This window comes from Jaculus jaculus, chromosome 18, assembly GCF_020740685.1.
Source record: "Jaculus jaculus isolate mJacJac1 chromosome 18, mJacJac1.mat.Y.cur, whole genome shotgun sequence".
Lineage (NCBI taxonomy): Eukaryota > Metazoa > Chordata > Mammalia > Rodentia > Dipodidae > Jaculus > Jaculus jaculus.
In genome coordinates this window covers 8,792,434-8,819,735 of record NC_059119.1, presented here as the reverse complement: position 1 = coordinate 8,819,735, position 27,302 = coordinate 8,792,434, and the positions used below count along the sequence as shown (strand labels likewise).

The window sequence follows — 27,302 nt, the reverse complement described above, 5'->3', positions numbered from 1 at the left end:
TTATGCTGCATTCCTTGTAGTGGCCATATTCAGTGACTGTCTGAAGTTATAGATAATTCCTTTATCTCAATATTGGAAAATCTTGAAGGTTCTACAGCTCCCATGAGTATTATTTGAGGACTTTCAGGTCATCTTTTATACAACTCTGCCATGCTCTTTTTTCTTTACATGTTTTTCTTGGGAGAACACATTTAACATACCTGTATGTAGTTTTCCAAGTAAGAATCTATTACCTAGAATGAACTTAAAGATATATCCTATCTAAAATTATACCTTCATCATAATTTCTAATGAAATTAGTTTTATTTTTAAGAGCATTTATTACAGTCTGACAGTATAGTGTATACATATACATCTATCTATCTTTCTATTTATCTATCTATCTATATACATACATGTGTTAAATACACACACAATCTGGTTGCTTTTATCCTTCGTGTACCTCTTCTTCTATAGAATTTGTATATGGGTTAAAACTTTGTCTTCAAAACTATGTCTCAAGAAATAACATTATCTTATCATGTGGTCTTACAAGTAGTTTATATAAATTTTTGAATGGAATGTTATTGTAAAATGCCAGAGTAATTATAATATTCATAACTATAATTTTAAATATAAAATAATATACTGATGATACAAATTTAATCTACATATAGATATTAAAGTTTGACATATAAGAAGGAAAAACAAAAATTAAAGGAAAGTACAAAAGTAATATAGAAGAAATATATCTGTTGGGCACAGGCAGGGCCCCAGATTAAAGCTAGCCTAAGCTGTCCGACATGGGGGACCAGACCTGCAGGGCTCTGCCTTCCTCCATTTTTTGGGGGGGGATCATAGTGAGCCAGGCTCTGACCCCTACTCTTGGGGGTTGCAGTGAGCCTGAACCCCCAGACAAAATCTCAGACCCCAAGATCAATATTAGCAGGAAGTAGGGCCACTCCCTCTCCAAGTCCCTGATACCAGTACATTCAGATAAGACTTAGGCTTCCCTTATGGCCATGTGAACCTAGCCAGTTGTCTAGGAAACTCCTTATGGCGTCAGCTAGCTGCCTTCACACAACCCCTTCCCCTGCAACCTTCTCTCCACTATGTAGGTCACCCACATACATCCAGTAGTTTTACTACATTGAACATGAAAAGAACCTACAGATATCTGAATTTATGTTTGGATTAATAATTTGTTCTGTATTTTAAAATATCAACTCTTGTTCAATATGCAAATATGTGAGAGATGAGAACCCCATTATTAATGGGATGCATCGTGAAATAAAAATATTTCAGGAATTTATATACATACTTTTTTCAATCATTGTTTGTAACGATGATATTATTTGAAATTGAGAGAAGAATAAAGAACAAGTGACAGAGGCTGTGTATTTGCTGATGGTCACATAGCCTACAAATGAAAATTTCAAACCACCTTTTTCTGACTTCACAGACTATTGAGTAAACATGTTGTTTCTTTCCATCCCCTTTGCCTTATTTCAGTTTGTTTCCTTGATTTCTGGATAAACGTAGGTCCAGAAATTGTGTGCTGGAGGTAACCAGAGCTCTAAGAGTTCATGAGACTCAGATATTAACAGTTGATGTGCCTAATGAAATCTACTGTCTCTTGGGAGATGTACCTCACCACCCCCACTCCCCCAACCTCTCAATACTGCACTAAAATTCATTGTCTTTAAGAGTCTTGGTAGATTTGAATGCTGAGTGAAACAGCAAGACTCAGCAGCCATAGTTATTATTAAAAGACTCACAGCAGGTTCAGAAAGCAAATGTGCCTTTCAGATACAAGTAGTGCTTCTTTTGCACGTGGTGTCTGGTGCTGTGGGAAGGAGGCAAACCAAAGTGGAAATCTGAGCAGCTATCTGCAACAGATTCTTCACAAGGATTATTAGCGCTTATTCTAGAAGGTAGTGGGAATCGGGAATCTAATGACAGAGAGCCAGAGTGCAGGTAATGTGTAGAATGGAGCACGCGTGGGAGGAGCTACCAGCATTTAGACTTGTCTAAACTTGGGGCTGAGTGAGCGTGAGTGACAGTCCTCATCTTGGGAAGGCAAAGCAGCCTGTGTGAGGGACGAGGACCTAACATCTGAGAGAGGCCAGCACGTGATTTTTTAAGGAGTTTACTTTTATTTTTAAGTATTTATTAATTTATTTGCTTGAGAGAGAGAGAGAGAGAGAGAGAGAGAGAGAGAGAGAGAGAGAGAGAGAGAGAGAATGGGTGCACCAGGGCCTTCAGCCTCTTATGCATCTTGTTTATTGGGCCCTGGGGAATAGCACTTAGGTCCTTTGGCTTTGCAGGGAAACACCTTAACCACTATGCTATCTCTTTGGCCCTACACATTCTTGTTCCAAAATGGGGTGCTCATTTAACCAAGTTAGGCTTCCTGCGTTGTTCTAGAGTAGAGCTCCAATGTGTGTGTGAGATAATATACTGGAAGAAAAGCAGGCACATTGGCCTTGATGACTCCAATTGATAAGAGTTATTTTATCCCTGGTTGCTCCAAGACCAACACTAACACTTTTCAATCTTCTGCATTTTAATTACATCCTTAAATGTGTGTAGTTGATCATAAATTCTTCCTCAATAGTATTACAGCAGCATTGTATACTTAGAAAGTCTATAGAAAATACTGATGCCTTTACCTGCAGTTACATTGCTTGTGTAAAGTACAGACTAATCAGAAAAAAAAATAATGAAACCTGGTATATACATTAAGAAGTATAAGTTGAGAGGGAGAGAAGTGGGAAGCATATAGGGTGTTCTTGAACAGGTTTCCAAGAACAGATATGACAGTGCTGGGGTACTCTGAAAAGATAGGACAAAATGAAGAGTAAGAGAAGGTAGCAGATTTTACTTTTCTAATTTTGAATGTTGAGCATCTTATTTTTAGACCTTGCATATTTTTCAGTTTAGGTATATAATTACTTCAGAAAGAAAATGTTCTATCTTCAGTTTCATTTTCCTGGTTCACACCTAAATGCTTCTTTACATAGGACAGATGACAGTGACCACATCAGTTATGGTGCCAGTACTGTGAGCGCTCGTCCTTCCGCGTAGGAGACTACCAAAGCATCTACAGGCAATATTCCACAGCATCCCACCTGAGGAAAGACCTCACATCACCAGTCTGCCACCATGTGTGCACTCTAAACCTTTTATGGTGTTTACATTGTTCTACCCAGCTTTCCCACATAATTACTGAGATGCAAAGAACTCTAAGTTTATTCCTAGGCCATTTAAAAAATATTGTTCATTTGGAAATTCTGTGGAGAATTTAGTTATGAGACAGGAAGAAGTGAGGGATAAATTTTTAAACTATATTAGGTATATGATATATTCTCAAACTGACAGCTTCTCATTACTTACAATTTTCCAAGAATTACTCATTTTCCAATGTAGCCATTAATCATATTTATAGGTTCATTTTCATATTTTGCATATAAGGGACATCTAGAATACTTATAAAGTGTCAATTCCCGATGGGACACCATTAGGAATTGCCTAATTTTTAAAAATATTTATTTATTTATTTGAGGGTGTGAAAGAAAGAGGGAGAGAGTAAGAGAGAGAGAGAGAGGGAATGCCAGTGTCTGCTGCCTCTGCAAATGAACTCCAGCTGTATGTGCCACCTTGTGCATCTGGATTAATGGGTCCTGGGGAATCAAACCTGAGTCCTCTGGCTTTGCAGCAAGTACCTTAACTGCTAAGCTGTCTCTCCAGCCTGAAATTGCATCATTTTATTTAGAAAAAAAAAGTGTCCTTCATTAAAAAGTAAGATAGTGATTTTGAGGTTATATATTACCACATACATACATACATACATACATACATACATACATACATACATACATACGGAGAAAGGAAGAGAGAAGAAAGAATAAAATAGAAAGAGAGGAGGGTAGTCCAGTCTAATTTAGGGCTTAGAAGTTGTGAATAAAGTGAGATTTGTGTGGTTTAGTCTGTTCATCCTGATAAAGATTATTAGGAACTCCCTGAATGAAAACTATTCCAGCCTGTGAGTTATACAATCATTCTCACATGGGTTGCTCCATACTATTCTTTTAAAATGCTTGATGCACTCATTATATATTTGAATGACAGCCATTGACATTTTAGGTTGAATTTCCTTAATTCAAACTTAAATTGCCCAGCCCATTTTCACAGCGTACAAGTATTGACGAAAGAGTAAATAGAAAGGGGGGGGGGGCTTATATACCAGGGAGACCTTCGTAGCAGATGTAGCAGGGAGGACACTTTGGATGGATTAATTGCAAATGGAATTGTGAAGTTTTAAGGGACATTAGAAAGTGACAGGATGATTGAAAGATAGAAAGGGAAAGCTTTGTGTACTCTGCAGTCTGTTCCTGAACTTGAATGACAAGAAGAACAGTCGGAACACCCTGCTGATCTGTGATCCAGTTTTTATTTCATGATCAAAACCCAACACAATTTGCATCAAGATAAGTAAAAGGGGCTGGAGAGATGGCTTCATGGTTAAGGCGCTTCCCTGTGAAGCGTAAGGACCCAGGTTTGATTCCAAAAAGCACCAAAAGCACAAGGTGACACGTGTCTGGAGTTTGCTTGCCATGGCTAGAGACCCTGGCATGCACATTTTCTCTCACTATCTGTTTTGTCTTACTCTCTCTCAAATAAATAAAATATAATATTTTAAGTTAAAAATTAGATAAGAAAAAAGGGAGGCTCAGTAGTACAGTGCCTGCCTATCATGTATAATAACACAATAGACCCTACTTTGCATCCTCAGTAGTACAGTGCCTGCTTATCATGTATAATAACACAATAGTCCCTGCTTTGCATCCAGGGCTGCAAAAATCAAGCAAAAAAAAAAAAAAAAAAAAAAAAAAAAACGATGAAAAGTTGAGTACAGTCTTAATTTTTCATTTGAAATAAAAATAAGCATTTGGACCAATTAAAAAAGTGTTGTAATGAATAAATGTGCAAATAATTAAGAAAATACTTTAAAATACATGAAAGTTGCTAAAGTGATCCTCTAGCTTCATAAATATATGCCTTGTTTCAAATCTAAAGCTAACTAAGGAAATAACATATAAGAGGAATGTTCAAATGTTGTATTCTGCTGAAAAGCAGCAGTGTTCAGGTCTTCTTTGATTCTTCTTATCACTATACTATGCAGCTTTCTAGAAAAACTGGCTCTCCACTTGATATATATGTAGACTGCTTTAAAAGTGGAACGGGGGAGTAGCAGTAAATGTCAATGAAATATACTTTTTAGATGTGTTTGGGTAGAGTGGAGAGGACATAATAAAAGCGATGAATTGACTCAAATCTTCCTTTCTTATGTTCTTTCTTTTAAGCACAGTTGTCTCAGTTCACTGCATAGTCAGAAACCATGCCCTAAAAGGAAGCATTCTGTTGAAAGTAATTGTGTGTTTTCCACTGTTACATATATTTGGGTGCTAGTATTTGATATTCTTGGAATGCCAAATGATAGACATTTTTTTACTATCAGAGAAGCTTTCCAAAAAGAAAATTCACTATTGTTTAATTTTAAAAATGGCAATTTAATGAGCTCTGTATATATGAAATTCTTGGAAAGAAATTGGAAATTTTTGCCTACAGCCCCTTTGAAACTTTGGAAAGCAAAACAGGTTAGCATAACCTACTTTGATTATTTGAATGACTAGTCATGAAAATTTTATCTGTATTATAATTCATTCTGAAATAATTATACTTGAATTGCAACACCAAGTAGTTTTGAGTCACAATTCCTTGGTCTAACATTACTGTTTCCACTTAATATCAGTGTTTGACATGGGAACAAGTTACCCAATTACTGTTTGTTTCTGTTTCTTTGATAAGAAAAGTAATAACAGTGATTATTTCTTAGTGTGCTTTGGAAAATTAAAGAGCTAATAATGAATGAACAATGCCTTGTGCATACATGTTCCGAAGAGTAGCTTATTATGCCTTTAAGGGCATTTAAAAAAATACAGTAACCAGTTTAAAGGGCAAGAACTTGATGCTCAGAATGTATAAGAATTTGGATTTACCAGAACACTGGAAACCAGATACTATATAAATAGAGGACATAAAAATTCTGTCACTGTGCTGGGCATAGTGGCACATGCCTTTAATCTCAGCACATGGGAGGCAGAGGTAAGAGGATTGCTGTGAGTTTGAGGCCACCCTGAGACTACATAGTGAATTACAGGTCAACGTGGACTAGAGAGCAAGGCACTACCTCGAAAAGCAAGCAAACAAACAAACAAACAACATCCTTTCAAGGATCATAAAATCTCAGTGTTTCTTATTCCATTTTCATTCTTTGTGACTATCAATAAGAATAACTAAAGATAATGATTTGAGGCCAGGGAAGACGGCTCAGCTGTTAAAGGTACTTGCTTGCAACGCTAAATGGCTGAGGTTTGATACCCCAGTACCCATGTAAATCCAGATCCTCAAAGTGGCACACAAGTCTGGAAGTCATTTGCACTGTCAAGAGGCCCTAGCATGCCCACACTTCCTCTCTCTTTCTTTCTCGGGCTCAGAAATATAAATAAGTAAATAAATAAATTTAATTCAGTAAATAAAGTGATGAATTGAGAGATCTCAATGGCCTCAATGATTTCCTCATTGCTCAATGTCTTATGACTCTTTAATCTAATTGTTATTCCTCAATGGGAGTGTAAGCCTTCTTTGGAAGTTAGGAGGATACAAGAAATTAGAAAATCTTCCTCAAGATCATTCTGATATGTTTGTAACTCTCTTAATTTACACTACCTGCCCTTATATAGCGTCATTTCCTTTTTCTTTATGGAGAGATGTTGTTCATGGTAGCACTTCTAGTCCTGGTGTTCCCTCCCAAAGCTACAATGATCACGACTCCCTCTAGAGTAGAACTAGAAATGAAAGCCTTAAAATTAGCATTTTCAGTGTATGGCCAACACAGCCCTGAGGTCAACATAGCTGGGAGAAAAGGTGAGAATTCCAGTCACTGACCTTCTGGTCAATATGAAAGAAAAAGTCCATCAGACATTAATATGCTTGGAGTCAAAGGACTGAAGTGTAGGAAGGTAGTTGGGTAATTAGTACAAGAGCAATTAGACAATAAGATATTAAATATGCTTAATGATAACTATCATCATTTTTATATCCCATGGAGTATTGTTTGTTACAATTGAAAACACGTCCAGTTATAAGTTATTAGAAAATACTTAAAGAATCTTAAGACAACATAAAAACAAAAGATAGAGCAGTTTCCATGTTGAGTAAGATTTCAACCTCACCACTAGGATCAAGAAGTAATCCACGAGAGCCAGGCGTGGTGGCGCACGCCTTTAATCCCAGCACTTGGGAGGCAGAGGTAGGAGGATCGTCATGAGTTTGAGGCCACCCTGAGACAGAGTTAATTCCAGGTAAGCCTGGACCAGAGTGAGACCCTACCTCGAAAAACCGAAAAACCAAAAAATAAAAAAAAGAAGTACTCCATGAGAATAAGTAAAGAAGTCAAAACATAAATGAATGGGTGAGTTGAGCGATTCTGCTTTGCCATGCCAGGGAAGTAAGGGAATACTTTAATTGCAGGATCATTTTGCAAAAATTAAACCAGTTGGCCTGGAGAGATGGCTTAGCAATTAAGGCTCTTGCCTGCAAAGCTAAAGGACACAGGTTCTATTCCCCAGGACCCACATAAACCAGATGCACAAGGTGGCACATGTGTTTGGATTTTATTTGCAGTGGCTGGAGACCTTGGTATGTCCATTCTCTCTCAAATAAATAAGTAAAAATAAAATATTTTTAATTTTTAAAAATTAGATCAATTAATAACAAATGCATGTGTACTAAAGGCCAAGCTTTACATTTCATCATTATAACAGTCCCTCAAGGGCTATACATTGTATACATTGTATGTTATTAATGAAGAAACTAAGGTTTAGGTAATGTAAAGTTAATGTAAATTCCTTTATTCAGGCTTCTAGAAAGAGGAAGTAGCCAAACTAAAACTCTAAGCCAAAACTTTGACAGTAAGCCACATAATTTATCTGTGCAGTGCTTCTCTGTGATCTATCTGTGCTCTGTGTTCTGACATATGCCATGGTGTTTTCAAAATGATGGTAGTCCCCCGAGTTCCAGAAATTCTCAGAGTAGGCGGCAGTCTTGCTTCCACGTCTGTGATATGTCATTCCCATTTACAGTGGTGAGAAATGTTCATCCAGGGAAGTTACCGCCTTCAGTTCCTACGACACTATTAGAAGAAATGTAGAAGAGTAGCTGAAAAGTCAGCAATGAAAGTTATCTATGTGGCTAGTTATATAAGTAAATAAGAGAAATGAACTCATTGAGCAAACAGAGAGATATAATTAATGAGGAAAGTTATTTAATTCTCTGTGAGTGAGAATGACATCTGAAATTTTGGACTCATTTTATTTTTAGTCAGTTGTTTGAGGTTGATAGAATCTACATGGGAATGGTTGAAAGCAGAGCTTGCACATGCATCTGCACACACACACACACACACACACACACGAACACATCCACTCTCACACATGGATGATTATGGCTCAGAGAGCTTGGTGCAGGTTGTCTGAGTTCAACTTCTGTTGAGCCTCTCTGAAAACAACATTGAGCAAGATAAAGCTTCAAAAACCACAAATTGAGGCAACAGAGCTTGGAAGGGGAATAGTTAAGTTATATAGAGAATATATGGTAAAAATCTCTAATTTTCAAGCCAGGCATGGTGACGCATGCCTTTAATCCCAGCACTTGGGAGGCAGAGGTAGGAGGATTGCCATGAGTTCAAGGCCACCTGGAGAATGCAGAGTGAATTCCAGGTCAGCCTGAGTGAGACCCTACCTTGAAAATCTAAAAAAAAAAAAAAAAAAAAAAAAAAACCTCTAATTTTCTCATGATCATACTTTTCTTCTTTGGCCAACAAAGAGCATAGTGACAAACTGAGAGAAAATTTAGAGCAATTCCAGTGAACCTTATTAATTTTGTTTGTATTTGTTTTCTCCTTTGCCAGTTATCATGTTTTTTAGAGAAGAATCAGTATTTATTAAGATTTTTTGTTTTGTTTTGTTTTTTATTAGAGGTTAGTCCTTGCTTTAGGCCCAGGCTGACCTGGAATTCACTATACAGTCTCAGGTTGACCTCAAACTCATGACAATCCTCCTAGCCTCTCTCTGCCTCCTGAGCACTGGGATTAGAGGCATGTGCTACCACACCTGGCTTTATTACTATTTTAGTACAGATTTTAAGATCAGTGTTTTAGATAAAGAAATGCCTAGAAGAAAGTAAGACATACCCATGAAATTAAGTATAGATTTATTAATGAAGAGTACCTTCATTTTATTTCTTAATATGAAAGTAAAGCTAGCATGCCATGAAAATTATATATATATATATTCATGCATGTTAATTCCTGTGTGAATGTCCTATATTTTACATTTCAATTCATTGAAAGCCTTTGTAAATTATTGCTCTACTTGATAGTTTGTGTTCAAAGTTGACTTGTGAAAACAGTTTTTTCCCAAGCAAGATATAAGTAAATATCATGAACTTAAATTACTGTAGCAGAGAAATGGCTGTAGTATTACCAAAGGAAATGTACTCATCTTTGGATCATGAGTATAAAATACAAATTTTAAAAGTTAATCCTTGAATGCCTAAAACTAAGTCACATGGGTCATTTGTGGATTATAATGTTCATCACTAAAATGCACTTAATTCACCCATGTGACTGTACCTTTCAAAGTTTGATGACATTAGCAACACAGTAATTGCCTTCTGGCACTCACCTAGATCTGTTGTATAGCAGCATTTAAAAAGACAAGAAGGCATTCCACATTTTGGTTTGTTATTCCTTGAAAAGAAATGGAAATTTGTTCATTTCAGGTCTACAGTGTGACTAGAAGGTTCTTTGCTGTCATTTTATATAGTGCAATGACCTCACTTTTCTACCCATGCATTATCTGCTGAATTGGGATGGAATGTAGAGTGCCTTCCATTTGAATTTAATTACTATTGACCGTCAAAAGCCTTGTGTTTATCATTTGGTTTAAAATATTTTCAACTCCTGTGGTTTTCTGTAATAAAATGATTTTGTCTGAGTGATCAGTTTCTTTATAAACATGTTGATGTTTAACTCAGGCAGGAAACATGAGACGCCCAGATACAGCAGAATAAATCAGAACCCATGGATACATACCATTGAGATAACAGCCTTAACTGTTTTTTGATTGCTATGGGTAGTATAAGAGTGAAAAAAGGTTAAGCTAACATTTTGAAATGGAATGTAGAAAGCAAGGGGGAATATAGCCCTATAAATTGCTATTTTAGAGCTATCCTAAAGGAATAGGGCAGACCACTAACCCTAAATATAGACAATGGAATAAAAACCACATACACCAGTGAAAATTACTATTTGCTGCTCAACAAACATGATTGGAAAAGGAAATAAAACACAAAGGCAACAAAATGAAATGAAAAAGAAAACCAAATGAGACCAGATGTTGTGAATCTGGTTTTCATGCAGAGATGCTTAAGTGCAAGGAACGTCCTTCCAGGTAAGGTTGCTGAGATAATAACACCGAGCTTGTTCAGGATGGTTTGATTAAGATCCTCTGACAGAGGAGTTTAGGAACTAAAAGAAGAGTAAGTTGTGCAAGCCAACTGTGCGTCACACATTTTTAAAAGAAATTTTATATCTTGGATAAAGATGGTAAGACTAATTTCTCGACATTTTGTTTCATTATTTTTGGAATTTCATTTTCATGCATGTGTTTGTTGTGGGGATGCACACCAAAATCTCTTGATGTTGCAAACAAATGACCATCCAGCTTTGTTTGGATGACTGGGAAATAGATCCCAGGCTGACAGGTTTTTCAAGTGAGAACCTTTAGCTGCTAAGACATCACCACAAACCTGCACTTGTCTATACACTAAAGCACATCATATTTTGTTGCCCATTTTGCCAATGTTTTTACTAATTTCCCTTTCTTTCACACAGGGATTTTTTTTTTTTATCTCATATTGCTTTTTTTTAAGTTTCATTATCTCTTGCTTCATTGCAGTACTTCCACTCTACCCTCCCTCTGTGGCCTTAGTGTTTTATATCAAATTCCTCTATCAAAATAAACATAATTTTCACAAGTTTATGGGAGTTTACAGACAAGATACCAAGTGGAAGTGGAAGTCATTTCTAAAGTGATATTTTCATAAAAACTGAAAAAATAATTTTGATTTTGGTTTTTGAGGTAGGGTCTCACTCTAGCTCAAGCTGACCTGGAATTCATTATATAGTCTCAGGGTGGCCTCGAACTGAACTCATGGTGATCCTCCTACCTCTGCCTACTGTGCCTATTGAGTGCTGGGATTAAAGGCATGTATCACCACACCCAGCAAAAAAACTAAACGTTTCTTTAAAATATTCTCTTGGACCTAGGGATACCTGGGACTTTTGTTATAATGCATTTACTTGTTATATAGATAACTTATTTATGATTTATGTGCAATTTTCTCATTTACAAATTCTATTTTTTTCACAACTTTTTAAACACAATTCATGATCTTGTGTATAGGTAATCAAGTTCAATTTAGTTTATATTTAGAAAAAGACCAGTATGGGCATCTTAAAATTTCTAACTAAAGACTGGAATAGCAATTTACTTCCCTTATGTCCTAATTCTTTAGTTATAAACAAATTTTTCTTGCATCATCCAGAAAAGTCTAAAGTGACATTTAAAATGAATACCAGTCATATGCCCAACCATGTCTATCATTGAATGGAACCAGGGCATGATGCCTATGGTGTATTTAGGAGAAGAGTCGGCCAAGACATAAACATGTTGGGAGCCATCAGTACACTGAACAAATGTCCAGACTAAGGTCACAGAGGGAGGGTAGAGTGGAAGATCATATACATTGTAATTGATCTGACTCCAGATACTTATTTTTTTTTTAATTTTACTTATTTATTTGAGAGCGACAGACACAGAGAGAAAGACAGATAGAGGGAGAGAGAGAGAATGGGCGCGCCAGGGCTTCCAGCCTCTGCAAACGAACTCCAGACGCGTGCGCCCCCTTGTGCATCTGGCTAACGTGGGACCTGGGGAACCGAGCCTCGAACCGGGGTCCTTAGGCTTCACAGGCAAGCGCTTAACCGCTAAGCCATCTCTCCAGCCCTGACTCCAGATACTTATAAAATAATAATTACTTTTTACTAACATCAATTGCTTTGTAAGGTTTTTTTTTTTCCAAAGATACTATATGGCCAAAGATGACCTTAAACTTCTTTTTTTGTTGTTCATTTTTATTTATTTATTTGAGAGTGACAGAGAAAGAGGCACATAGGGAGAGGGAGAGAGAGAGAATGGGCGCACCAGGCCTTCCAGCCACTGCAAACGAACTACAGATGCATGCACCCTCTTGTGCATCTGGCTAACGTGGGTTCTGGAGAATCAAGCCTTGAACTGGGGTCCTTAGGCTTCACAGGCAAACGCTTAACCACTTAGACATCTCTCCAGCTCACTTTATAAGTTTTAAAATTGTTTGCATTCTGTTAACTGAGCTATTGCTTACATTTACCATGAACTGATCAGACTGGATTGAGGCACACCTAGAGTATACCACAACACACCTGTGGGGGTAGACATCTGTGAGGGAGACCATTTTTAGAGATGACTGACCCTCAGTTTAAGACTCTTAAAAAAATAATGTGGGTTGTAGCATTCTATAAGATGGGAATACCAATGGAATATAAAGATAGCTCTCATAGAACAGTCCCATCTCTATCTCTCGCTTTCTCTTTCTCTTTCTTTTTATTAACATTTTATTTATATATTTTATTTATTTACTTGAGACAGAGAGAGAGAGAGAGAGAGAAAGAGAGAGAGAGAGAGAGAGAGAGAGGGAGAATGGGCACGCCAGAGCCTTCAGACACAGCAAATGAACTCCAGATGCATGCACCACCATGTGCACCTGGTTTACATGGGACCTAGAGAATCGAACCTGGGTCCTTAGGCTTTGAAGGCATACATCTTAACTGCTAAGCGATCTCTCCAGCCCTCTTTCTCCCATTCTTCTTATTATTTATTGCTGTGGTCAAGCTTTTGAGAATCTGTGAAATCATTCTGTTTCCTTCTCCCCATCCCCATCCACTGTCAGTGTGCTGGGTTACAGAAGCCCAACATGGCTTTTCTGATTTATACATGGTGTCTGGAGAATGAATTTATGAAGTCAGACTGAGCTATCCTCCCACTCCAAGTACTGTTTAAAATAAAGTTTAATAAAATGTGTTGTTTATTATTTCCCCATGATTACATCCTACTTCTCAGAGAAAACAAAAAGCAAACAAACAAACAAAAACTTGCTTGGGGGCTGGAGAGATGGCTTAGCGGTTAAGCGCTTGCCTGTGAAGCCTAAGGACCCCGGTTCGAGGCTCAGTTCCCCAGGTCCCACGTTAGCCAGATGCACAAGGGGGCGCACGCGTCTGGAGTTCGTTTGCAGTGGCTGGAAGCCCTGGCGCGCCCATTCTCTCTCTCTCCCTCTACCTGTCTTTCTCTCTGTGTCTGTCGCTCTCAAATAAATAAATTAAAAAAAATTTAAAAAAAAAAAAAAAAACTTGCTTGGATGTAATGAAGAAGGACTTTCATTATTCCCCTTTGTAAACACTTGAATAAAATCTATGATTACTCAAAAAGATTTTGAATCTAATATGTGTTTTAAGGTATAAATTAGAAAATAAAATAATAATATATGAGAACATAGAGAATTGAGTAAGAGACAACTCTAAAGAAGAGTCACCAATGCTGAGTTAATGAGGATATGGTTGGAAGCCATTAGACAATTATTGGAAGGCTTTCTGACAATAGAAATGCAATGGAAAGGTTGATGTTCTGTTTAAGCTCCATTGATGTCTGCATTAAAATGAGAGAGTTGAGTTCAATGGAAATAAGGTAACTATATATTTAAGCTATAGGTCTCACCCTTGATTTTGTTATTTATCTTTGTAATTTACAATTTGGGTATATACACTGGGGATTTATGTGTGATTAAATCAACCCCAGTGATTTGTATTATTTTGTGGATAACTGATTTAAGGATTGGAAATTCTATCTTAGGTATGCTTTACACCTTATGAACTTTGTCATATATAGAGAAAATTCAAACTCCTAGTTTGGTTTCTTTGAAAAACCTACAAATAAAAACTGATTTTGTTTCTTTGAAACCATTACAATGAAATTTGGAAGAGGAATTTGTGTTGTGAAGAGGATTGGTATGGATCCTGAGAACAAACTATGGGACACATAAACTACTATAAGAGGGTCTTGTGAGTGACTTTAATATAAATTTGCAGACCTGGAAAGTGAGTTTACAAGATATATAACCCATATTAGTCTTATCATCTATAACAATTAACCTTTTATTATTTCCCAAGTTCAGACATATGTTTAGATGATAATGACTACAGTTTAAACAGCATAATTATGATTTTTGGGAGGGAGGGAAACACCAGAAATAAACTACTCATCTGTTCTTAATTTTATCCATGAATTAGCCATTTTATGCCCATTATTTCTTAGGGTTTGTTTTTTCTATGCGTCACATGCCTCTAGGACTTCATCTTAAATAATGTCCAAATTTGCATACGTCTGTGCACAACATACGGATTTCATAATTGGACACCCAAATTGTGCTATATTTTGAGCCCTGAGGAAGGAGCAGCGCCCAAGTGAGTGCTGCTGAGTGTATGAGAATCCGGGAACTGAGGTGTCCAGCATTCTCCTCCAGTAGCAGGAATTGTGTGGTTTTATTACACAATGCGGGAGAATTGCTCACCACTGTCGGTTCCTGCTGATAGTCCTGATGTTCAATCTGGTAAAATCCTCAGAGCTGCTGTTCTGAGCTTTGATCCCCATCTAGTGCTTCGTTATTAGATGTTAATAGGTTCTTGTTCTATGGGGTAAGCAACGAAATGATTAACTTGAAGTCACTCAGTTAGAGGAGTTGTTGGGAACCAAGGATGGTTATGAGAGAACCCAAGGCTTCTTTGACTATGGCTCCTGGTTCATGTTATCAGGGTAAGGGAAGAGTAAAATTCAATAACGTGGAGTGCTGCCGTTACAACGCAGTAGCTAAGACGATGGAGCACTTAGTTCCGTTTGTCAGCTTCATCTTCTCTGGTTCTTTGTTAACCATGGTGATATTGCTAAAACACAACATTTAGGTCACATACAGTTGTGAGGATGTTAAATCAACCGAGAGTATTGACATTCAGCCAGTAGTGCCCATATGAGCTTTCTTGCATTAACACTAACCTTCTAAATGATTATAAATGATATCCAATTGAATTTAGTATGAAAACATGTATAATTGCAACTATATATCATAACAGTATAATTAATATATTTTGCTCCAATATATACAATTTAGAAAATATTTTAGACCTAAATTTTCCCATCACATATTTAGAACAAAGAATGGCATGTTTATAGAATCACCAAATTTCAAATGCTCAGGACATTTCAGCATTTGTGGTCCTTTTGCATGCTGGACAAAACTTTGTTTTGAGTTAAAAATCAACACAGGTGTTTTGTGAAGTTTGCAAATCTGCTTTTCAAACAAAACTGCATTTTTTTCAAACTAAAACAAAAAGAAATGATGCATTGTGCATGGTGTGGCACACCCACGATTCCAGCACCCGAGAGGGTGAGGAAGGGTAATCATGAGCTCAAAGTTAGTAGGGCTACATGATTGGAACACAGTTTAAAAAAATTAAATAAGCCATGATGTATATGTTTTTTTTTTCTTTTTTAGTATATATATGTTTTCATAGCACAAAACCTTGAAAACATAGGCAATCAAATAATACTTGTTGAAAAGTCAAAGTAAACCAGTTGACAACTAGAAGTATGTGTGAAAGCTTGAAATGTTGCGGGGAAAGAGCAACAAATGTTTCTTTAAATATTTTATATATTTATTTATGAGAGAGAGAGGAGAAAGAGACAAATAGAAAGAGAGAAAATGGGCCTGTCGCCACTGCAAAGGAACTCCAGATGCATGCTCCATCTTGGGCCTCTGGTTCTGCATGTTCCTGGGGATTGGAACCCAGGACGTTAGGCTTTCCAGCACCTTCACTGCTCGTCCAGTTCTCCAGCCCACAGACATTTTTTAATTGCCTTGAAAAGGGAAAGATGTTCAAAATGTCTACAACACTACTTGTAGATATCTGTATCTAATGTATGCTATTGAATATATAGGTCTATATATATTAATTCTCTTATGAGCATATGAGCTATTCAGTGCTTATAAAATGTTCAATGCAGATTTGAAACTGAATATAGAACAAAGACTCACTTTTGTTATGGGTTTTATTTATATTGTAAATTCTATGGGTATGACAAACATTAAACTACATATCTGATACATACATACATACATATGTATGTGTATACACACACACACACACACATATGTATACATATTATGATATTGATAAGTATTCACCAATAAAGTGTATTCCAGAGAGTTTCGATAACTTGGAAATCTGGGCTCCACTTAAGTCATCCCACTACCTCATACCAGAGCCTCTATCAGCAACTAAACTTTTTATTGTCTCCATAGGATTTTTTCTAGAATGTGATGGAGTTGAAACCACACTATATGTGGCCCTTCCAGATCGTGCTCATGTGAGCATTTAAGTCTCCCCCATGCCTTTCTGTGGCTTGATAATGCATTTACTTATATTATTTTCTATACTAGTCCATTGTATTTCTTGATGGTCCTTATTATGTTCATTGATCCCTTCCAGGAGTCATGGTCCATTCCTGCTTCTCCACACTGTCAATGGCATTTGGTCTTGTTAGCGTTCTAGATTTTCGTCACTTCTATAGAATGTAGTAAGTTTTTATATTTGTAATTCCCTGGTGATATGTGATGTTAGGCCTTTCCCCCTATGGTCATTTGTCATATGTATACTGTTTTGATGAAACGTTTGCTTACATCTTCTCAGTATCACTTGGACTGCTTGTTTTACCATTACTGAGCTTGAGGCATCATTTCTAACCCTTGGATGCCACTCTTTTGTTAAACATGTGTCTTGGATAGAACACTCTCTGATTTGTCCTTTTATGTTATTCACAGTATCTTTAGCAAGGTAAAATCTTACATTAAAAATAATTTTATTTTAAAATATTTATGGGGGGGGCAAAAGAGAGAAAGGGCACACCAAGGCATGTGACACTGCAAACAGACTCATTCCTCACTTGGTACATGTGGCTTAACATGGAAACTGGGGAAGTGAACCCAGGCCGTCAGGCTTTGCAATCAAGCACTTTTAATCACTGAGCTATCTCTCCATCCCTATAGTTTTTCATTTTTTATGAAGCCAAATTAGCCCCATCTTCTATCATTTGTTGTTATTTTGGTTTTTAATTAAAATTTTCTTGCCAACAAAATTTCACTTAGGCTTTTTCCTCTATTGCCTTTAGGACTACTTCCAAGATTATACTTTAAGGTAAGACCTATGATTCAACATGTATGTTTCACTTTATATTTTCCCCTCTATAGAGCCCTACTAGAAAAATTAGTAGCTTCCTAATTAAAGCAGGTAGTCTAAGAATTTTTTTTCCAAACTTAAAAATAGAACTCTTAGAAATTTACAATGGGCTTCCGTCAAAATCTCCTTTCTGAGAAACACTAAGAAGATAAAGCTGGTTTAAAAAGAACAGGAGGAAGAAAGAATGGTTGCATGATGTTATTTTTTTTTTAATTTGGAAATAAAACTGGTTAATGTGTCACCAAGCAATAAAAATTCAAGTTATCTGAACTTTTCAAATTATCTTTCATTTATTCTTAAAATATTTTTAAAGGCTTGTTTTTATTAATTTGAGACAGAAAACAATAGAGACAGAGAGTGAAAATGGGCATGCCAGAGCCTCTAGCCACTGCAAATGAACTGCAGACACATGTGCCACCATGTGAATCTGGCTTACGTGGGACCTAGAGAATGGAACCTCATCCTTAGGCTTTGTAGGCAAGGGCCTTAACCACTGAGCAATCTCTCCAGCCTTAATTATCTTTCCTTTAAAAAGTTTATCTCATTTCTATCAAATCCCAAATAGTTGAATTGCTATGCTATCACTCACATACACAGATGTGAGTTTTTAAAGAAAGTGAACATCTGTTATTACAGCATTATAATTTATACAATTAGAAGCAATCACTGGTGGAATGCAGTTTCATATTTCCCAGGGATTTATATAGTTGTCAGAGAAGTCTGATTATCAGTGTCTACCTGGCAGGACTCTGAAAAGATAAGTACTACTCCATTATGCCTATTCCTAAGCTTTTCATAAGTTTCTTAGCAACTTCCCAGAAGAAACTTTTTAAAGTGTCTGCTTAAGGCTTTCTGAAAGAAGTTTGAATGGTTCAATGGCTCTTTTTATATTTTATTTCTGTAGAAGAGTACACACATAAAGACTTTAGAATTACTATAAGCATAGTTGATAACTATTTTGAAAATTGCAATCTGAGGTATTATTTTTGTTTTGATGGTTGTCACTGGTAAGTCTGAGCAGTCTAAAAGCTCAGTGAGTAATAACTAAATAGTCATGAAGAGAAACTATGCACAATTTTGTATAAATGCTAACAAAACCTCATTAAATTATAAAAAGGCTACAATCTTTGTAACTGTATTTTGAGCCAAAATCATAAGGAATAGATAAAAGGTGGAGAAAGCTCTTTTGGTAAGTACAAATACTAAATATAATTGTCAAAATGGTGTTCTCTCCCCCCAAAATAGAGAGGGGCCTTCTTGGAGACATTGATACTTTTTCAGGTAGGAGACACTTAACATAACATTATTGAGGCAGACACATTTTGGAGCATGCTCAGTTTGTAGTCATATATCAGATATTTTAATCTGGAGAATTTCATCTTATATCTAATGGAACAGTGAGAATTATATAAAATAACTCTACAACTTTGGTTAGGTCCTTTAAAAACAAAAATTAATGTCGTTTAATAGTTAGAGGCAGCGTTCTCCCCCATAAATATAGGAGTATGTCTGTAGGTGTCTGTCTATGGGCAAACTTTTTGTCTATTTGGAGGAGAATAAGACTTTGTAAAATGATTTAAGCATGACTTTATGTAAAACTTAGGAAACTGAGGCATGAGGATCATGAATGTAAGACTAGGCAAAGTTAGACTGGGCTACATAGTGATTATTTGCCTCAAAAATTAAGATAATAATAAAAAATAAGAAATAATGTAGGACAAAGTACTCTGAACTACTTACTGAACTATAAACTCATTATATACTCTTTGTAGGTGGAGACTGCATTTATCTGTTATGTCATCTATACTTTATAATATCTAGTAAAACAGACATAGAAAAGAAACAGGAGAAGGGACTTAGAACATTAAAATATGTGGATTTTTAAAAAATATGTGGATTTTTAGTGTTTTACATTTAACTGTGTGTCCTTGTTAGTCTCCCAGTAGCAGTTGCTGAAATGTTTGTGAGAGATTAATCATTGTGATCAAATTCATGTCCAGCAGAAATCTTGGCAATCACTGAAACATATGCATAAACTACAGTTAGCTCACTGATGAATTCCATTTGCTTCTCTTTTTTGTGTTTTTTCATCTCTCTCTCTCTCTCTCTAAGGGAAAATTTTCTTTCTATAGTTTGGTTTGTGCTTCTTAAACATTGGTTCACCTTTATCTTTCTGTGTCATGTGATTTAAATTATTAGATGTTGATACAGGGTTTTGAAAATGAATATTGCTTTTACAGCTTAACTTGCTTTGTAAGCTCACATATCCTAGATAAAATGAGTTAACCTCTACCTTACCAATTTAGGGCAGTCATTCTATTTTGCATTGTTACTTAATTTCTTTATGAAAAAGTATAGTGGCCTTTCTTCTCTTATTCTTTCCTTCTCCTCAGACATTTTCTTGTGTGTCAAGATCATCAGAGAAAAAAGTCTCCATGTGTATGACATTTCAGTTGATGGGTGAGGGCACAAATGTTCTTTCCCCTCAGGCTTTGAATTAATATGTTGAAAATCCAGCTTTAGGAAAGAAAAGGAAACTTTTACTTCTAGATTTTTCAAATAAAATATGTTCATAGTTTCAGTCTGTTGTCTGGACTATTGATTTATACAGTTCTATTTGGGAGGCCAAATGGTGACAAGGTAACTTTTATTCTTACCTCTTTTGTCCTTCTACATTCCTTGAGGCAATAAGGTTGACCTTTAAGTTGTTTGATTAGAGAAAGGTGAATAAGTAAGAAAAACTACTGGAATTTTTGTGAATGGTTTTTCTAATCTTACCGTGCCATGCTCACCACAGTAATGGAAGTTAAAGTTACCACAAGGCGTTTGCAGAAGATTCATGGTCCTTAGGAGATAGATCAGGTCATGTTTTACCTGTTTATGACTGTTTCCTACCATTTTTAGAAGCTACCATCTGTATCTCAGGATGGCTACAGGGATGGCTTAGCAGTTGAGGCAGTTTGCTGCAAAGCCAAAGGACCTAGGTTCAATTTCCCAGGACCCATGTAAGCCAGATGAACAGGATGCACATACTCTAGAGTTCATTTGCAGTGGCTAAAGACCCTGACATGCCCATTCTCTCTTGCTCTCTCTCTCTCTCTGTACCTCTTCCTCACTCTCAAATAAAAAATAAAAATGCTAAGTAAATGCAATGATAGCATTAAGACAAATTTTCCTTATATGTTAATGCTTCACTGCACATTATTCAAAAATTTTGGTCTATAATAAAACATCCTATTTTTTCTTATACATTTAAACATGATATGATTTTTAATACTGTGTACTTCACCTATTGAAAAAACATGAATCAGAGGTAGGATTCCTAATCTGGTTATGTTTAATAAGAAAAAACAATCCCATCAGTAAAATCTGAAAGGAAATAACATTGAGAGTTTTATATGAGATGCTTGATGTTTGTGGGATGTATGGTTAGGCATAAACATGCACACCAATCCTGAAGGCTATTTGCTCCATCAGTTCCCCTGACATATGCAGACTAAGGTAAACGCTTTCAAGAAATCAGTTTCAGGTCTCTCTACTGTGCATATGTGGGAGGCACCCAACATTTCGAGTTTCTCTTTCTGGAACTCTGTGTTTAGAATTTCATGCAAGTAAATGTTTCAAGCATTTCGTGAAGCTTCTGGAGTAAGGGAAAATGTCATAATAATGGGAAAGTAGCAAAAATTCAAATATCTTTGTGCTACATTTAATTTTAATATTCCAGAATTCATCTAGTTATCATAACCCACATTCTCATTAGAGCAGCCACAGACTATCTCTGCTTATATGGTAAATGCCTCATATTTTACTGTTATGTTTTTATACGTATGTGTTCACATATGACTTTTATTTGCATGTTAAGATTACCTTTATGATACTTCCACATAGCAGTAGCTCCCTTCGCGTTGCTGGGTCAAAACACCTGATCAAAGCCAGCTGGTAGGCGCACAAGAGTTATTTCAGTATACAGTGTTGAGGGGAAATTTCATCATGAACGGGAAAACATGACAGGACTGAGCAATAAACCTACGTCCTATATCTACATTAGTCGTAAATGGTCCCAAGTGAGTTAGTTAGTGAACACCCACTAGGCTGAACTAATATCTAAATCCAAGCTCTAGCAAGGCTCAGCAAGCTGGAGATTGAATATGACACACACACACACACACACACACACACACACAGACACACACACACACACACATACGTGGCTGTGGAGTATATTTCACTCAAACTACCATAGGCATGGTTATAACTATAGTTTATGATACTGTTACTGCACTAGTCAATATCCATATAACCTTTTCTATGGCAAAAGAATAAAGAACCAAAAATAATTGTTTTATGTATTTCTCTACTTTAAATAGTGCACGGATGATCTAGTCCATTGTTGTTCCAAAGAGGATGTGACCACTCAATCAGTCATCACTGAATAGACTGAATAGTCTTTGTATGCTTACCTGTAAGCCTTTCTAGGAAAAAGAAGTGATAGGAGTCATGGTTTCATCTCAATGAACAGATATTATTGACTTTATTAGATAATTAACCTTTTAGGAATAAGCATTTTTTTTCGTAAGTATTTATACACTAGTGATGAGGGAGAAAAATAGTGATGTGATCAACTTTTTAAATTTTCAACTTTTTAATGATGATTTTAATACATATACATAATACATTTTGATCATAATCTCTTCTATTTATTTCTGTTGTTTCTTCTCCCATCCGTTTTTCACCAAACTGCTTCTTCTTTCTAATTAGACTCTTTCTATTTTGATATCATTTTTTTTTTTTACTTTTCCCCTATCATCCATGACAATGTGTTGATGTGCTCAACAGTGTCCAGGTCTTATTCAGGTAATGACAGCTGCTGTGCGGTCATGAATGCAATGGACACTTTGTGACTGGAAGCACTCCTCCCCCATCCCTCAACTCTTGCGTTTTTTCCACTGCTTCTTCTACAATGGTCCCCGAGTCTTGGGAGTGTGTAAGAGATGTCTCGTTTTGTGCTAGATAAGCTTAAGTATCTGTACTGAACACTGATTACGCATTCATTTTATACAAATGTTGTGTTTGTTTTTTAAGATATGAAATTTTTCTTTTTCTTTTTTATATCTTTATTTATTTATTTGAGAGAGAGAGAGAGATACAGAATTAGGTAAGGAAGGAGAGAGAGAGAGAGAGAAAGAGAGAGAGAGAGAGAGAGAGAGAGAGAGGGAGAGAGAGAGAGAATATGGGTGTGCAAGGGCCTCCAGCCACTGCAAAGGAACTCCAGATGTGTGTGCCCTCTTGTGCATCTGGCTTATGTGGGTCTTGGTGAACCAAACCTTGGTCCTTTGGCTTTGCAGGCAACTGCCTTAACTGCTAAGCCTTCTCTCCAGCCCTATTGTGTTTGTTTTTGAAAAGACCTTGTGTGTGTCCCTGTGAAATGGTAGCTTTTTAATGTGCCATTAAACTTTATATCTGTGGACTTTTAAAAACATGGTGATTATTACACCTTTTACAGTGGAACTTGTACCTCGGTCCCATGGGAAATATGATGGTGGTGATTCCCTTGTGTATTCTTTTGAAATGAATCATTCCTAGGTTTATCATGAACCTTAATGATATATTCATAATTGAATACTACAGATTGCTTCTAAACCCTAGAGGATTTATAGTGAATTTATTCAGTGTTTAATGTTTTTCATGTAAATGAACCTAATATTCTTAATATGGCTTAAATTCATTGAAATTCAAGTCATGTGAATGTGTCTGCCTATGTTCATAACCTGTAATTAGAATATGGGGAATGTAATTTTCCATGTGTATCTTACAGGTGAGTCATTCAGTATGCATTTTTGTTAGTCTAACAATAAGTATTCCTTATATAACCTTAAGAAATAGGAAGACATTCCCATGCTAAGATATATTTTGAAGGACAGTAGGGAAGTGGTTTTATAGTTCCCTTGTGAAAGCAGGGCAAGGTTGTCTCATGGAGGCAGACAGACCGTTTCATGGGGATGTCAAACAACGTGGAACCAAGTATATGCTGTAGAGAATAAAGAGGGCACCTTTTCTTAACAAAAGAATGGTTTAAGTAGTGTCTTGAAGCACTAATAAGAGTTTGGAAAGCAGACATGGGGCATCTGCTTATGTCACTATTTTCTAAAATGCACATAGGCAGAGCCAGAGAAAGGATGGATAGTTCTGGAAGTTCAGTGACACTGTAATAAGGAAGCCACACCATTCATGTTTACCATCTGTGGCTTCTCTACAGACAGTCAGTACATGTAGCAAGCCGACCAGAGAGAATCAGAAGAGAGAGAAGGGGAAAAAAGATAAGGGGCAAGAGTTAACAAGAGTGTTCTTTGTTTTCTGTGTGGGCTTTGAAGTAATAGAATCCTTAATGATGTTAAGTTGGGAATTTATGTGATAAAGCCAGAAGCCAAACCATGACCTCTATTTTAATTCTTTTGATATCTTGAGAATAACGTGGGTGTGTCCATATAATGCTTACAATTCCACTCTTACAAGGTGATGCAGGAGGATAGAATATCCAGGCCAACCTGAGCTATCTAGTGAGGCCCTATATGAAACAACAAAAGTAATAGGAAACATTCATGAGCCATTGCCTGTGTCTTTGGATATCAGATGTTTTTGTTCAAATCATCTTATGAGTTTTATCTGGGATGATTAATCATTTTCATAGATAAAGAACAGGTTGAACTCAGATAATAACCTCTTTCTGTCTTCACCTCCTAATTATGCCAAGAAACAAGGAGGAGGAGGTGGGTGGTCCAGAGACATTTCAGAGTAGGAAAATTTCTCTGGGTGTTTTTGTGTTTACAACTTGCAAAATTATTGCTTCACAACAGAAAAAAATTGATATTTTTCATACCTGCTTAGAGATTTGTGTATAATTTTTAATGCTAAATATTAGCTAAATAGAATTCCATGTTTTAATTTCTTCATATATTTAATGAAGGTGATATTTTCAAAGGTCATTATAATCTGCATCATACTGCTTTTATTCAGAGCTAATGTTGATATCATTAGAAATTTTCTTTCAGTTGGTATGTGGTGTATATGTGTGTATGTGCATGCACATATACATGTTCACATATTGTAGAAACCCGGGGTTAACACTGGGTGTCTTCATTGTGTATCTTAAGAAACTCGGGCCTCTCACTGAAACTGGAGTTCACCAACTCAGCTAGAGTAGACAGCCAGTGAGCCAGGTAATTCTTCTGTCTCTGTCTTCCCCAGCTCAAGGAAGGCAGGTGTGTGTCTACTCTCTTGGCCTTTTATGTGGGTGCTTGGGTTTGTAACTCATATGCTTATGCTTGGACAAGAATTTACCGACCATGGGCTGGAGAGATGGCTTAGCGGTTAAGTGCTTGCCTGTGAAGCCTAAGGACCCCGGTTCAAGGCTCGGTTCCCCAGGACACACGTTAGCCAGATGCACAAGGGGGCACACGCGTCTGGAGTTCGTTTGCAGTGGCTGGAAGCCTTGGCGTGCCCTTTCTCAATCTCTCTTTCTCTGTCTCTTTCTCTCTCTCTGTCACTCTCAAATAAATTAATAAAAAACGAACAAAAAAAAATTAAAAAAAAAAGAATTTACCGACCAAGAGATCTCCCAAGTCCTTGTTTACTTTTAATTTTAAACAAAAACAAAACCCTTAATTTTCACATAGATCACTCATGTCCAATGTAAGTGACTGGGAATAGCATTTAGTATACCATGGATCAATCACGTCTTCTCTCCTTTATTCCTTGGTGTTTCGAGGCAGGGTTTCACTGCACAGCCCAGTACTTGAACTCAGTCTGTAACCTAGGCTTGCTTTAAACTCTCCACCTTCTTTCCTCAGGCTCCCATGTACAGGACTAATATGTGTGTGTAGCACCATGCCCAAAACATTTGTCTTTAAAAGTAAATTTCATACCTTATAGATTTTGCCTTTTAATATTAAAATACATAAGAAAATAATTCTGTAACCTTGATTCATAATTAATTCTCAGAATCTACTCTGTCTGAAGTCAGAAGTGAACATAATTTAATATGCCATAGCTGTGTAATGAAAATGTATTCACACCTAATTTGAGATATCTACTTACAGAAAGCCACATCCTGGAAGATGTCAACAAGTGCATCATTGCCCTGAGAGACCACGATGCTGATAATTTAGACCGAGCTGCAGGTGCTATCCGAGGACGGGCCGCCAGAGTCGCTCACATTGTCACAGGTGAAATGGACAGCTATGAACCAGGCGCCTACACGGAAGGTGTAATGAGAAATGTCAACCTCCTTACAAGCACCGGTAAGTCTCTGCTCAGAAGGACAGCCACACAGTTCCTAACATCTGAATTCGCATGGCTCCTGAGCATCCTTTCATACATAGGGAAACACGGTCTCAGCCTGTGTCACACAGATTATCTCTAGACTATCTGGCCCATGCTTGCATCCTGTTGCTGCACGATTTGGCATTTATCCCGGTGAAGTAAATATACTCATGGGGGAAAAATAGTTCTTTTATAAACATACATATTAAATAAATTACCCAAAGGCTTAGATACTTATAAATGTTTATTAATGCCAGTGATCTCTAGAGATATAATTAGACCAGTGAGGGGTTAAGAATATAAGAGTCTCCAGGTTCCTTTTTAGCTGTATTGTGGTACCCCTAGGTTTCTGATCATATTACTTAAACATGGAAAGTGTGTCTAATGTGCTTAGGGGAATGATGACTGCCTTCACCTGCATTCATTTGTAAAACAGCATTCTATTCTTGCCCATACTCTTTTTTGATTGTTTAAAAATTACACAAGTGGAGTTTTGTTTTGATGGTGGTATACAAGTAACTATATTCTACAGCCAGACAGTAAATGCTGTAAATTATTCAGAAAAGAAATGACATTCCTCTTTTAAATTCCATTGTTAACAATTTTCCAAGATACCTCCTGACATGTTTGGATTTATATTCATTCAAAAACAAGGGAGGTGGTCTGGAGAGATGGCTTAGCAGTTAAGCGCTTGCCTGTGAAGCCTAAGGACCCTGGTTCGAGGCTCAGTTCCCCAGGTCCCACGTTAGCCAGATGCACAAGGGGGCGCACGCGTCTGGAGTTCGTTTGCAGAGGCTGGAAGCCCTGGCACGCCCATTCTCTCTCTCCCTCTATCTGTCTTTCTCTCTGTGTCTGTTGCTCTCAAATAAATAAATAAAAATTAAAAAAAAAACACACAAGGGAGGGTTCATCACTTCTTATAAATCACTATGGTATAAATCTTCCTGTAACAACCTTTAAACCTTTATGTATTTGCAAAATCAGCTGTTGTAGACTTGTTTTTTTTTTATCATTTCTTCTACACACTAGAATGAAGGTAGATAGATGATTCCTAAAGTATTTGAATTCCATGTTTAAGCCATCTATGCTCATGTGGTACAAGGCAGATTAACTTTGTAATATCTGTATACTGTTTAGTGAAATGGGAGGAAGGGGCAAGAATGGATTACTTTTAAAAATACTTATTTTGGGGACTGAGATGCTTTAGCCATTAAGGTGCTTGCCTGCAATGACCAATGACCCAAGTTTGATTCCCCAGTACCCACATAAAGCCAGATTCACAAAGTTGTGCATGCATCTGAAGTTCATTTTCAGCAACTGGAGGCACTGATTCATTTTCACTCTCTTTCTCTCACCAGCCCCCCTGTTTATTTTCAACATCTCATTGAAATATTTTAAGATAATGAAACACAAAAATGCACTAAGGAAAGATAAT

The 27,302-nt window shown here is 36.7% G+C and overlaps 1 protein-coding gene across 1 annotated transcript in view; it reads left to right on the top strand.

The window, feature by feature from the left end:
* Nucleotides 1-27,302, top strand: part of Ctnna3 (catenin alpha 3) — a 1,402,587-nt gene that overhangs the window by 1,025,101 nt on the left and 350,184 nt on the right. Inside the window, exon 12 of the mRNA XM_045137244.1 lies at nt 25,645-25,845. Within this exon, the coding sequence (XP_044993179.1) occupies nt 25,645-25,845 (201 nt within the window). The remainder of the gene's footprint in view (nt 1-25,644; nt 25,846-27,302) is intronic.